Genomic DNA, 14,574 nt, shown 5'->3' with positions numbered 1-14,574 from the left:
TTGGGCTTCAATAATGATTATTTCTAATTTTTTTAGCTTTCCAGTATATAATATGTCTTCATTACTATTCTTATTTTCGGATATATGTATTCAACATGAAAAAAAAAATTTTCTACTTATCTTCGTAGTTTGTATTTATCCATTTCACTACTCGTAAAAATGCATGATGTTTAATTGTTTCAAACGAACAAAATTAACAGTACTTTAGAGGAAGAATCTGTATTTAAGGCCTCTCAGACTATTTCAATGAAGATAATAATACCTATTTTATATTAAGGCCAACTTGATATTGCATTTATTTTGAAATTAACATACACATAGTGAAAAGGAATTTTGAAATAAACATTGCCCTTTACTTCTTTAACATTTAACATCGCCCTACATATTTTCCTTTTAATCCGCTCCTACCTCTCTGATAGAACCTTTAACATAAATCATAACCTAGCCTATTCATCTCTCTTTCCCCAGTCCGCCGGTGTTCCTCAAGGTCCCATTCTCTCTACCGTTTATACAGCTGACATCCCAACCCACTCTAACACAGTCCTAATAAGATACGCTGATGACGCAAATGTACTGTCTGTAAACAACGACTCTACTAATGCATCACAAACTCTAGCTCTGGGGCTGTAGCAAACCATCAAATTCCTCTCGTATCTAGTCCTTACAATCGGGAATCCTTGATGCTTATTACGGCACAAATAAACTCATCCAGAAAGACCTTAACATCCCTTTCGTTGCAGATTTGGCCCGAAAAAGGTATGCCTATTTTCATTAAAACTCCTCTCTCATCCTAACCCATTAGTTCCTAATCTCTCATCCTGAACAATCCCTGATAATCCTCAGAGGCGTCTGAAAATGATCCTCAGATGGCTACAGGAACTTCTAATTTAAATTAATGTTTGAAGTACCACCATTGTGTGGTTTCTTCCCAAGCTTTTCAATTGTCTAAAACATTCCACATATTTACTTGTTGCATTTATTATTTTGTACAGTTGTAAATTACAATAAATAAATTTTAAAAAATAAATAAAACATTCGACATATGGAATTTAGCTTTGGGGCTCCACAAAAACTTCGAATTTCACTCGTATACAATCTTTAAAATTCAAAATTCTTGATGCTTCTGTAGCGAGAGGGAGCAAGTAGTTGGACCACAAATCACCAGAGCGCTCCACCTCGAGCCTCACCGAAGCTCTCAAATTTATAAATCAGTTCATTTTGTAAAAAGACATTGTCATTTTTGTATATTAATAATTTCTGTACATAATACTTAACAATATCTGTACAATAAATAATAAATGATAACAATGCAATGTACGAACCTATCTCAAGCAGACATGTACCGACCGCTTCTCGGTCACAGCCGCATGGACTAGACCTATAAATAAGGGACTCTAAATCCCCCAATTCAATCGTAGATCCACATCCTCTCCTGAGTCTAGTCATGGCACAGGTGGCGTATACACTGCTTGAGATAGAGAAGTTTTTTGCCAATCTATGCTCGCTAAAGTTGTTATTTCTGTACGCCCACCTAAGACGATGGCCTGTTTCCTCTCCTTCTCTTCAGCAATCTTAGTCCGTCCGCTTCATCTCGGTAACTGAGATTGTAACCTAATCTAAGGATTACACTGGTCCGTCCCCTTCATCTCGGCAACCAGTGTAATTTCCCGTCTCTTCCCGGCTCTAGTCCGTCCGCTTCATCTCGGCAACTAGAGCTGTACCTAGCCCTATCAGCTTACTGGTCCGTCCGCTTCATCTCGGCAACTAGTAAGCTGGTTCCTATCATGACAGTTCTAGTCCGTCCGCTTCATCTCGGCAACTAGAACTGTTACTCTGCCTCAGACTCTCTCACCTAGACCTCCTCAACCTAAGTCAGTGTCCAGGGCTCATCCCCTGGCACGGCCTTCCTTTCTTAACTAATAATGAATACGCCTTGTCGTGGGCCTTCTGTAAAGAGGTATCAGGCTGGAGAAATCGCCTAAGACCAGACAACCCCGACACTTCTTATTACATCACAAATAAACTGATCCATAAAGACCTCAACACCCCATACGTTGCAGATTTGACCCAAAATAGATATACATCCTTCCATTACAATATCTTTCATCCTTAACAATCCCTGATTATTCTCCTAGGCGTCTGAAAAGAAGATGGTCACGGGATCTTCCAATTTAAATCAATCATCAAGTGCCACCATTGGTTGGTTCCATCTCAAGATTATCATATGTTCTGAAACCATTTATCTAATTTCCTTGCTGTTATTTAATTTTGTTCTGCAGTTGTAACTTCCAGTAAATAAATAATAATTAAAAAATAAATATGGTAATATAGACAATGATATACATTGCTCTTTAGCAAAACATATTAACCATGCATTTCTAAATTAAAAACAAAAAAAAATCACAAAAGACCTATCTACATGGCTCTAATAAGCGCAATCTAGACATAAGGAGTTGAGCTTTAGGGCTCCACTTAACCTTCAAATTCCTCTCATATCTAATCCTTATAATCCAAAATAAAATACTTTCTCACAAATAAAATCATACATAAAGAATTTAATGATCACTTAATGTTCCCTATGTAACTGATCTAGCCCGAACCAAATACCATCCCTTCCATTATAAACTCCTTAACCACCCAAACTCACTAGTTTCTGACCTTGTTTCCTCTTCCATTCCTGACAATCCTCCGAGGCGCCTGAAAAAAAGATCGCCTCGAGACCTGCTCATGTAAAAATGTCATTAGAGTGATACCAATAGGTAGTTTCTCTACACGCTTGTATCACTCCATTATTAACAAAAAATCAAATTTACTAGATGTATATATATAAATGTACAGTTTTAAATTCCAATAAAGGTACGAAAAAAAGAGCATAAAAATCTTCATAGATTACAATTATGTATTTTCAGTTAATTAATGCAGTAACATTATTAATAAAAAAGCTTTATTTTGTGGAATAGAATTATTATTACATATAATAATAACGGATTTCCATCCTAGTTAAGTTAGTTGTGTATTTTTATAATTTTAATATTGATAACTGATGAAGCTTGATGATAGACGCAGCAGTAACCGAAGATATGACGCCGGTTTTATTTCCACAATTGGGATCAAAATTGAAGGTATGCCGAGATTACTTCTGTTGTCAAGAGAAGCTCGTATGCTGTGAGGAGTGGTACTGTTGTGGAAATTACAACAATGACCCAACGTGGTAAGCATGGATACACAAAATTAATACCTTAATTATTATTATTATTAAAAATGTGTTATAATGATTTTATGTTAATTTCTGTTCCTAGGAAAATTTTTGGAGTGCAATGCAATCTTCGTGCACCGAAGTTATCGGATACTATAAAACCTAGTCCCCCCCCTAAAAAAGAAGAGAAGGGCTTCTTCAATTGGTTAAATGATCTATTTGATATATAATGAGTCATTCCACGTAAACACAACACAGTTTTGTACCTTATAATCTCGAATTTTCTTCAAATACGTATACGTATGTGTAGTTGGAAAGGTATCTCTAGCCTTTCTTAGCTCCCACTGAAAAGACTAATCACTTTATTGGTACCTAATGATAATGAAGGGCCATTTTCTTACTATTACCAAAAAAGAGTTCCAACATTTTCCTACTTCTACCAGAAAAGTTCTACAATTTTCTTACTTCTACCAAAAGGTATCCGCCGCCAAAAAGGTTAGGAACCACTGCTCTAGATGAATACACTAGTGTGGTCTTTGAAATATTCATTTGTTAATTTTATTTATTACATTCAAAATAAATAAGGAAAGTGTATAAATAAGAAGAGAATTTTTGTTTCAAACATCTTTCAGTAGCGCAGTAGATACCAAGAGCTATCCTTGGTCTGATCTACCATGTTTCACCTGCTTTGGTCTTGTACATGTTATAATCTCGTGATGGCGTACTATAGGCGTAGTATTATATTTTCCTACCCCCTTAATTCTATTTTAAAATATAATACAATATAGATAAGACTCGTATCTAAAACGTACAACATCATATCAACAAAGCTCTTCCTTTGGAGAGGACTGGGTCTGTTGGAGGTGAGGGTCACAATATTGGTCCAGGAGCCCCTGGCTTGGGGTACAGAGAACAGGGAGGGACCGTTCCACTGAGGAGTTAAGAAGAAATGGTACAAGAGCCCCAGAGAAGAAAAAAAAGTCACTCATTTCACCTCAATTTTTGATTAATTTAATAAAAACTATGTATAATTACTAGTAAAAATTGATTAGTCGGCCAAGTATAGTTAGGAGGAATAAAAAATGGCCGCTGTTTCAAAACGTTTAAGTGCTTCATCAGGGCTAAAAGATAAAAAAACAACTAAGAACATTCTTAAATAGTAAGACAATAAGATACAAAAAGGTAAATTAAGGTAGGGTTAAAATTATATTAAACAAGTGATTATCCTTCTCCCTTCCTTTCCTACAAATTCTGAGGGCTAGTTCCCTCCCCTCATGTATTATTACATGACCTCATCATTACGACACCAAATTGTTAATTAGAGTGAACGATAACGGAGTTTAAATTCATTTAAATGATTATTGAAGTGAATAACATGAATTTCTAAATTCTTCGCTGGGATTTCCAGTAGAAATAATAAAGAGGAAAAACTCAAATAGTAATAAACTATTGTAAGCCAGCGTTTCGTTCTACTTTGCAGGGTTTCGTCAGGACTAAAAAAAAATATAAATAATTAAAATAATGTAACAAAGTAAGAGAATAGATAACATAAAATAAAAGTAAACTAAGGTATGGCTAACAATAATTTAACATATGTAAAAATTTACATAAAAATTAACAAGTAAATAAAATAAAATAAAAATAAGGTGTACAATGAAAAATACAAATTAAAAAGTATTAGAAAATTAATAAAAATGAAAATAATAACAAAGAAATATAAATATACAGTACAAAATTAAATACAAAAAATAGGGAAAAAGGAACAAAATAAAGGTTAGGAAAAAAAATGAACAAAATAGGGCATCTGCCTTTCTAAATGAGGGAGAGAAAAAGAATGAGCTAAAGGCGGATGCAAAGTATCAACAGGGTAGGGGGAGTGAGGTTATTTAACAGTTAACAAATACGTTACCTTTGAAAGAAAAAGGTATAAAATAAGGTTAATGTAAGATAATATATTATTTAGCCATACCTTAGGTTACTTTTATTGCGTGGGTTATACTCTCTTACTTTGGACCATTTTCCTTTTATATAAAATAATTTTATTTTTACTCGTCTTGTGGATACTACAACTAACTGAAAACTGTTCAGAGCAACTATAAAAGTAAAATTGATAATTTTAGCCTAGATACATATCATCCACCGTACAATCTGTACAAATCATCTTCTTAGTTTATTAGTCATTAATTAGATTTAAATGTTGTTCATTGAAGTATATAACATGAAATTGGTTGAGTTTTTGACACAATTTGATGAATAGTTACAGCCAGCTTTTAAGATAACTTGTTATAACCGACACAGTACCAACATTGCAACTACAGACTTTAACTCTGGAGGGACTAAGAGAAAACCTCACACCCCCTCAAGATCATGGACTTTGGACATTAATAACCGCCACTGTATTTTTAAGCCGCCTAAACCACCACAATATTTTGTTTAGATAGACCTAGAGTACTATTGAAACGACCCTTTGGTATAACCAAGTTTTACTCTGCAAGTTTAGAGCTATACACATTGAAATAAAACGAAAATTCGGGACTTGTTGGTTTTAGTTCTATAGAGTTTTACCAAGGTTCCACGTGTTTAGCATATTTGCAATTGAGACTTAGAGCTTCAGCAAAACAAACAGTCACCAGCTCTAGAACAAGAACCGGTCATATCACCAGCGCCCTCTAGAAGACGTCAGAAGTCAAGTCGTAACATTTAGACCAAGACCAGACAATGGATTATTACATTATAATTATGTATATAAAATTGTAAATACTAAACTGTTGTAAAAGTAATTCAGAGAGACCTCCTAGACGGGCTCAAATAAATTCACGGCAGGAACACCTTTTGAAGTCAATGCTTACAGGGAATATATAAGATGCCTCTGTTAAGATAAGGTATTAGGTTCCTTTCGGGGTTCTACCAGTACATCTTTACTAGGTTAACAAGTATTTTTAGGGTTGTTAATTCAACATCCTTCCATCTTCACTTTCCTTACACCCACAAGTCTTGGTGGTTCTCCAAGCTAACGTAATTTTTTCCCTCCACAATATCTGGAGACTAACACCTACAACGTTATGATAACGTCGAAAGACCAGACTGGTCTATATCTGATTTCCACCAACCTTATATGGGTAACCCAGAAAATATAAATAAACACGCGGTACGGAGTCCTCCGGAGAAATCATAATTAACAACCTCTGAATGAATCCTTGCGCTAGGACTGATACAATTATCAGCAACATGGTAAAAAACAAATGACTTTTTGGGCATAAAGGTGTGTGCATGATGATTTACCGACAAAGAACTAAAACTACATGAAGCTATATGTTACCTCTTTGTAAAAGCTAAAATTACCTCCTTGCTCACAAAGAACATATAATAACCTTCAAGGAAAACAAACAACAGTTCCTCTAATTTGTTTTTGTGGTATAGACTTGTTGATTCAATAGAAAGAAGTAAATTACATTATGGATAGCCAAATACAAAAGGATGGGCGCCTTTTAGATATTATAGATCCGGCTTGGAGATCTGATGAACTACCATATAATGAGATTGAGGTACCAGCTATGGAATTGCCAGATCCTGAAGCAGACCATGGAGATTCTTCTTTGACATTAAAAGAAATTGAATCCAAATGGACAGATCTAGGATTAGCTTCTTTAAGTTCGGATCTTACATTAATATTGTAAAAAAAATATAGCAATATTTCATATTGTGTTAAAATAGAGACTATATGATTATTACTTATAAAACTTGTGATTTATAGTGAATAATGTAATTATATTTATTTTATTTTATATTTTTGCCATTGTTGCTTTTTGTTTGGTTACATTTAAAACTTACAGCATTCACAGTAATTATAGTTATATCATTACCCTTTTATAAAGAAAAACCTGTGCATATGGATACAAATAAAGTGAATATGTTTTTGTGAGTAAAAGACTTATTCTATATGTATAATACCAAGTTGTTATGAATAAGTCCACTTATTAAAATCAATGCTGAAACAGTTTAGCATTAATCTTACAGATAATGTGTTTTAATTTAATTTCATATCTGTTTATAATCAATTTAATGTTTTTTATATGTGTGTGTATTAGACAGAGAGCTGATGGTAAAATCATAATTATGGAATATTAATTGACCGTGATTATTGTATGAGGAGAAGATGGTTGTGGGTGAGATCAGTGAAGAATATAAATAAGTAAAACTTATTTGTTAGAGCCAATGTTGTGGTCAGGAAATAAACAAAAACTACTTGTTTGTGTTGACGTTTTGACTTGAATTTCAGTCCTTCATCTGGGCTAATAAAAACAAAAAATAGATAACAATCATCAATTAGAGAAACAAACAAAACAAAAGAAAACGATAAACAAATTTGGAAATATACCTAACAATGAATTAAATACAAAACAGTTGAAGTATAGAAGTAAGAAGATATGTATAACAAAATAATTTAAAACAATTTTAAATTAAGATTAAAACAAGGAGAAGATGGTTGGGTTTTTTAAAATTTATTACATATTTTTTAATTCGGAGTTTGGCCGTACTCGGTGCAGAAACCACTTAGCAGTTAGATTTCAAGCTAACAGGTTCTTTTTATCCTCTCTTTTTTTTCCCCTATCTTTATTTTACTGCTCCCTTCTTTTCTCAATTTTCCTTACCCTCGTTATTAGTTATGTTTTTGTTTTTTTCAAAATATATTTTTTTTCTATTCATTTCTTTTGTTAAACTTTACTTATATTTTGCCTCTTTATCTATTATTATGGTTATATATATTTTCTTTCTCTCAATTTCATTTTTCTTTCCATAATTTTAATTTTTAAATTATTAATAACTAATATATTCATGTTTCTTTGCATTATATAACTTTATTTTTATTTTACCTACTTATTCAATTACCTATGTATACATTTTATTTTCCTCTTCTCTCATCACTTTATTTTATTAATTCCATTCTGTAAAATTATTTACTATATGTCATTCTGTTTATATTTCGGTATTCATTCGTTGTTATCTTGTTCTGTTCTTAGCCCTGATGAAGATTAAAAATTCTAGCCGAAACGGCACAATTAAATAAGTTACATTAACTTATTTGTGTTTTATTTTGACCGCACCGCCAACCATCTTCTCGTATAAGTCATCCATGGTCAACTATCTCTCTTATTAAGATTAAAACAATTTAAATCAACCTAATGAAACATATGAAAGAAAAATAAATATGATACAATGGGCAAAAAATTAAATAGATGATTAAAAAAAATTTTTAGTTACATAGATTAGAACAAAAAATAAGCTAAAATAAATTTTTTCTAATCTTAACGATCTTTCTTGGCACTTACAATTTCTCTCAATCGGCTATACTGAAATTAAACCTCCCTAGTCAGAATCTCTGCCTGAGCTGTAAGTGTTTCCTAATATTTCTTTGTTTCCCATTCTCCTTTGTTCCTTCTTTTTTCAAGTTCCTTTTCCAAACACTGTATATTTATTTTTAATATTCATCTATATAACTGAAATTTTTTTTTACTGATCTATGTACCTTTCTTGCCCATTGTATCATATACTTCATTTTTCTCTCATACATTTTATTATGTTGATTTAAATTGTTTTGTTATACATTTTTATGTTTCTCTGAGTGATGATTGCTATTTCTTTTTTTTTTTCTAGCCCTGATGAAGACCTGAAATTAAGGTTGAAATGTCGACACACAAACAAATAGTTTTTGTTTATTTGCTGACCGCACCCCGACCATCATCTCCCCATAAAAACTTATTTATTAGTACCAATATTTCAGCCAGAATTTCAGGGCTAAGAACAAAAACAAGATAAGTACCATAATGATTAAGTGGAAGTACAAGAAACATAAGAAGATAACAGGTAATATAGGTACGGGTAGTATTGAAGAAAATGCAGTGTAATATTATTAGAATATTGAAACTGTTTATAATGATGTATAGGAAAAATAGTAATATTAAAATTAATAATTACAAAACAAAATAATTTAGATATGAGAATCAACTAAATAAATACGGGTACAAAATTGGAAATTATTTAAATTTGAAGTAATAAATATTTAAGTAAAGTAACAGAATTAGAGAAGTAGATATAAAGTTATATAAGCGAAGAATTGTAAGTTATATAAATATCAGTAATAAGATGTGGTAAACATAACTAATAATGTGGGTGATGGAAAAAGAGAGAATAAGGAGAGATGTTAAAAGAGTAGAAGGGTAGTTAATAAGAGCATACCGTGAAGAGGAGAGGGGACCTGTTTATTTTAAATATTTGATTCCACTTAGATCTTATTTCCTACTAACAGTTAGTTTAGTTTATATTTATCTTCTTCACTTCAGTCCATACGTCACAAGCTTTTTCGCTAATATATTTGTACTTCATGATTGGTTGTACTTGGCATTAGACCTTCCTCTTGAGGTCTCTCTTATTTACTACCTTTTATTCTTTCCTTATTCTCTCACTCACTTCATTAATTATGTTCCCCAGAAGGAACAAAGGAGAATTGGAAACACTTACAGCTCAGGTAGAGATTCTGACTGGTTGAATTTCAGTTTGTTTTAATCTTAATTTAAAATTGTTTTATATTTATTTTGTTATACATATCTTCTTACTTTTATAATATGGTATTTTGTCTTCTATTGTTATCAATAAACTGTTTTCTTTTTAATTCATTGTTAGGTATATTTCCAAATTTGTTTGTTTATCGTTTTCTTTTATTTTTATGTTTTTCTAATTAATGATCGTTATCTCTTCTTTGTTTACTTATGTACCTATATTATCTGTTATATATTCTTATATTTCTTGTTTTTTTTAGTAATTGCATTTAATCCATATGGTACTTATCTTGTTTTCGTTCATAGCTCTGATGAAGGCTAACATTCTGGCCTAAACGTTGGCTCTAATAAATAAGTTTTAACTTATTTGTGTTCTTTACCGACCCCACCCCTAATCATCTTCTCATATATATATACTCCATGGTCAACTATCAACTCATAATTACAAAAATTAGATGTGATGAACATAAAAATCCAGTAAGTAAAGATATGTACATAATGAAAATATTCGAAATTAAAGTTATGAAAAGGTGAGAAAGAAAATGTATGTATTGGCTTATACAACCTAATATTTTACTTATATATTTAATCAATTACACATATTTTTTTCTCTCTTTTTTCATGACTTTAATTTTCATTTTGTACATATATTTACTTACTAGATTTTATGTATATTATTTTCCTTTTTCTTTCCTCATTCATAATTTTAATATTACTAATTTTTACACTGCTTTTGTCTTATTTTAATACTTAACCTATATATGTTCTTCCAACTACAACTACTTATGTATCCTGTTATTTAATATTTACTTCTATTCATTACGGTTTTTATCTTAACCCTGATAAAGGCCTGAAATTGTGGCCAAAACGTTGGCACTAATTAAATAATTTTCTATTTATTTATGCGTTCTTCACTGACCGCACTCCGATGAGTTTAAATTTGAATATCCCCAAAACAGAGAAAAAATTTATGATTTCTTTACTAAATGGAGAATTGAACTTTTAAATAGATATAGGTTATATTTAACAAAGAAAAAGAAATAGAACAGAACATTTATCTCGAGCAATAATCTTCCTACAAAAATTAAATTCTCTCAGAATAATAGTGATATATAAATTATCAATAAATATGAAAATTCATATAACATGAATTACCTTATTCCCAACCATCTTTTCATATTTTTGTTTCTTATTGTTAAAAGTTGATGAAATATGGTACAAGATGATCAAACTGTTAAAGGCTAAGTTGATTCTAATCAAAATTGATAGTAAAGCAGAAATGGGCAAAAATTAGCTATAGTTGTAACTACTAGCTAAAATTGCCATGGATACAATATTTATTTATCAATGGTTCATTCATGAATAAGAGCCGTATCCATGGCAACTTTAGCTATTAGTTACAACTATAGCTAATTTTTGCCCATCTCTGGTTTAAAGTACTTTCATAACCCTAAACTTTTACTTGTAATGTTTAAATTAAAAAAGTTTTCTCTTTACCAATTAAAAAGCTTAGCTGAAAATTCATGAAATACAGGGCTATCTGCACCTTGTCTGTTGGCATTTTATTGTATTGCACATCACTCCAATAATACAATCAACAAGTGGTTAGCCCGATGTAACCTTAGAGAGAAGCCAAAGTGATCAGAAATAATTTTGAGACGATTGGAAAATCTAAGAATACTGAATTATAGCCATGGATCACAGAAGAATAGGGTTGTGAACAGTGTGAAGAACACCTCATGTATATAAAAAACAGTGGGCAAAATATATTGACTATGCATTGTTCTCTTTTTTATCAGTTCTTAACCCTACTCTTCCATGGGCTCTGGGTTTGGGATACTGTCTCCTTAGATTCTCCTGTTATCTCAAAATTATTCCTGATCACAATGAGCCATTTCCAAAAATCATTTTGGGACACCGCTGGTTAAGGATGATGTTAAGAGTGGTATCTGATGTGTAATGCAGTAAGCTGCTTACAGACCAGATTTTACTTGAATAACGTCCTTGACAAGTATACTTGCTTTGGCAGCCTGATGAGCTGACGGAAACCTGGCGGTAGAGTGTGATCCGGACTAAATCAGCTTACACAACTGGAGCATTGTCAACTTTTTAGAAACAGTACTGAACCCAAGACTGTACAACATAGGTTGTAATTTTGGAAGGAGTATAATGGAGGGGGAAAGCTGGCAGGAAGAGTGAAACCAAAAAGGCAAGCCTTTTGATGGACCAGAGGCATGTCAGAGTAGGGAAAGAATACCAGCCAATCACAGGCTGCCTTCCGTTTCAGTTTTTATTACAATAGCGGACATTCCTATTAACCTCAACATAAACCTAAGCACTATGGGCGTGTTTTGACCTCAGTTAAGCTTAGAACCCTATAATAGGGTAATGCCACCTCCCTGGTTATAGTGATAGAGGTTAAAACTCAGGTTACTACTGCTATAATTACATCTTAGCAGCTAACTGGGTTTGCTCAAAAGAGTAAATGAAATCCTCCAATGAATCCTTTTCCATAACCTTTACTAAGGTGAAGCTTTCAGTATAAGTGAGTGCAGTACCAAAAGATGGCAATCTAACATTACTTTTAGAAAATTATATTAACATAAGTAGGGAACACATTTATTTTTTATTTAAAAAAACATTTTCATCGCAATTAATGATATTTATATCAGTTATAAAGTGTATTAAATTTTTAAATCCACAATTTAGGAACCATTTTCTTAATGTTCGTCAGGTTGAAGGATAAGTCATAACTTTGTGTACATGGAGGTTTCCTACTATTTGTGGCATTATATCAATAATCAACTAATGATTGCACGATTTTATTAATTTAGAAGTGTAGATTTGGTCCAGGCACAGGTAAGGTACCTCTAACCCAAAGATATGTTTTACTATGATAACAGCTTGTAATTAGAGTATGGATCACGTTGGCATTTTGTACACTTTAAATGATTTCATCCTTTCCGATTGATAAAATGAACACATATTTAGACAATTCAGACAAGATTATTAGTATTTGAGTATGTCTAGTTAACATGTGACGAGTGCTATCGAAAAGACATATAAGAAACCGTACAACAGTATAACTTTTCTTATCATTTCTATGTTTACTTGGTAGATCCGTTACTTATGTTGTGATTTTTGTGTATGGGTCCCTTTTCTTTTTCAAGTTTTTTTTTTATCACATTTCTTTCCAGATTATCAATCAATTGTTAAAAGTTTGGGAATAACAGATACAGAACAATATGGAACAAAGTATGGAAATACTTGGGAATTTAGGCCCTGATCTTAAAGAGAAAAAAGACATCATAGACTATTATTGATAGTGAACTTGAATGTAGCAATGAAAGCAACAACTCCATGAGCTCATTCTAGCAGGCTAGATTTGATTTTTTCAACTATGATGGAAACAGACTATTTCGTCCATCCCAGACAGAATCATATTAATTATCGGACCAAAATTACCAAAAATTAAATCTAAGGGTCATTAAATTGTTTTCATTTCTTTTTTTGTAGATCATCAGGGCTGTAGGTGGAAGTGCGAACAGAGAACCCTCTGAAGACCGTTAACTGTCATTTCAGGAGTCTGTTCATACTACGACGTTTGGCCCTAATGAAGACCTTTCAACAACGTAGGTCAAAACCTCGGCAGAAAATACATAAACAGTTGATCACTACTTTTTTTCTGAAATTGGTGACAGAAGTATGGCAAAAACTAAGCTAAGAGAAAGAAATAATCCAAAAACATACTTAATACTATCGTACACAGCAAGCTCCAGTACCGGGAAATTTAAAACTCACTTATACAGAATACTAGAAGTTAGTATAGTTCCGACTTCACTGAAGATTTGTTTAACCCTTTTGAGCGAGGGGAAGTCAACAGCTTTGATCTAATTAGAAAAGTAATAATAATAGCATCAGTGGAAATCTTGAATTTTTCAAATTTCTGTGACAGGAGATTAGTATAATAGTACCGTACCCTTTTAATTTTATTATGCCTCTACCAACACCATTAAACCGCATTTACATGAGCCCCAGTATCCCAGTACCCACAGCACTTGCACCATGGTAACACATGTGGACAGTGAGCTTACTCATTAAAGTTGATAAAAATATGGTAAAATCTAACAGAAAATGTAAGGCAAGAGAATGAAATAAAAGAAAATTATAACATCAAGATAAGGATTTTCGTGATAATTCATAATCTTATGTACTTATACAACTTTTATTCACTTTATTTAAAAAGAATCTTGATATGTTCTAGTCACACCATTTCTTTAAAAATAGCGAGAATAAATTTGGAAATAGTAATTTTCAGCACTCCATAAAAATTTTCTTAAATATTGAGTCACCTGGCAATAGTTAAGTATCATAATGTTATTCCAACTTTATCCATGGTGTTGAGACTTATCTCCTAAAGGTGTTCTTAATAATCTCAGAAATATTCACATCTCTCCATCTATAGACACTGTTATTCTAAATGATTTCTGTAACTTTCAACATCTTCTTTTAAAAAAAAAAGTCGGCTTAAACTCCAAAAGCATTTTTTTTAATATCCAATAACAACTTATTGGATTTAATAGTACAACTTAACTCCATTAACAACTTCATGGATTTTAAAATTATCCAATATCAACATATTTCATGCCAGTTGAATGTCCAACCTGAAGAAAAATATTAGTATCATACCAGTTGACTGACCGATTTGAAGATAAATATTACAATAATCGCAGTTAACTGTCTAGCTTTAAGAAAAATATTAATACATATCAAGTAACTACCCAACATAAAGACAAATATTACTAACATGCCAATTGACTG

At 32.0% G+C, this 14,574-nt stretch overlaps 3 protein-coding genes across 7 annotated transcripts in view; 2 read left to right on the top strand and 1 right to left on the bottom strand.

Annotated features, from left to right (window-relative positions):
• LOC106682101 (uncharacterized) overlaps positions 1–4,344 on the top strand; it is a 37,466-nt gene extending 33,122 nt beyond the window's left edge. For 2 of the 4 annotated variants that reach the window (XR_010842920.1, XR_010842922.1), the window contains exons 5-6: positions 3,061–3,211; positions 3,300–4,344. The gene's annotated coding sequence lies outside the window, so the exon portion shown is untranslated. The remainder of the gene's footprint in view (positions 1–3,060; positions 3,212–3,299) is intronic. The other 2 variants (XR_010842916.1, XR_010842917.1) reach the window with 1 other exon arrangement.
• snRNP-U1-70K (small ribonucleoprotein particle U1 subunit 70K) overlaps positions 1–14,574 on the bottom strand; it is a 39,164-nt gene that overhangs the window by 2,018 nt on the left and 22,572 nt on the right. The window lies entirely within an intron of this gene.
• Positions 6,543–7,060, top strand: LOC106682091 (anaphase-promoting complex subunit 13). Its single transcript, XM_014422754.3, has one exon. The coding sequence runs from the start codon at positions 6,652–6,654 to the stop codon at positions 6,871–6,873; it is 222 nt and encodes a 73-aa protein (XP_014278240.1). The 5' UTR covers positions 6,543–6,651; the 3' UTR covers positions 6,874–7,060.

The sequence above is a fragment of the Halyomorpha halys genome, unplaced genomic scaffold, assembly GCF_000696795.3.
Source record: "Halyomorpha halys isolate HHAL.00 unplaced genomic scaffold, Hhal_1.1 Scaffold22.1, whole genome shotgun sequence".
Lineage (NCBI taxonomy): Eukaryota > Metazoa > Arthropoda > Insecta > Hemiptera > Pentatomidae > Halyomorpha > Halyomorpha halys.
This window is presented reverse-complemented; position numbering and strand designations above follow the sequence as displayed.

Coding starts and splice junctions, on each gene's coding strand:
- LOC106682091 (XM_014422754.3), top strand. CDS start 6,652: ATGGATAGCCAAATACAAAAGGATGGGCGCCTTTTAGATATTATAGAT.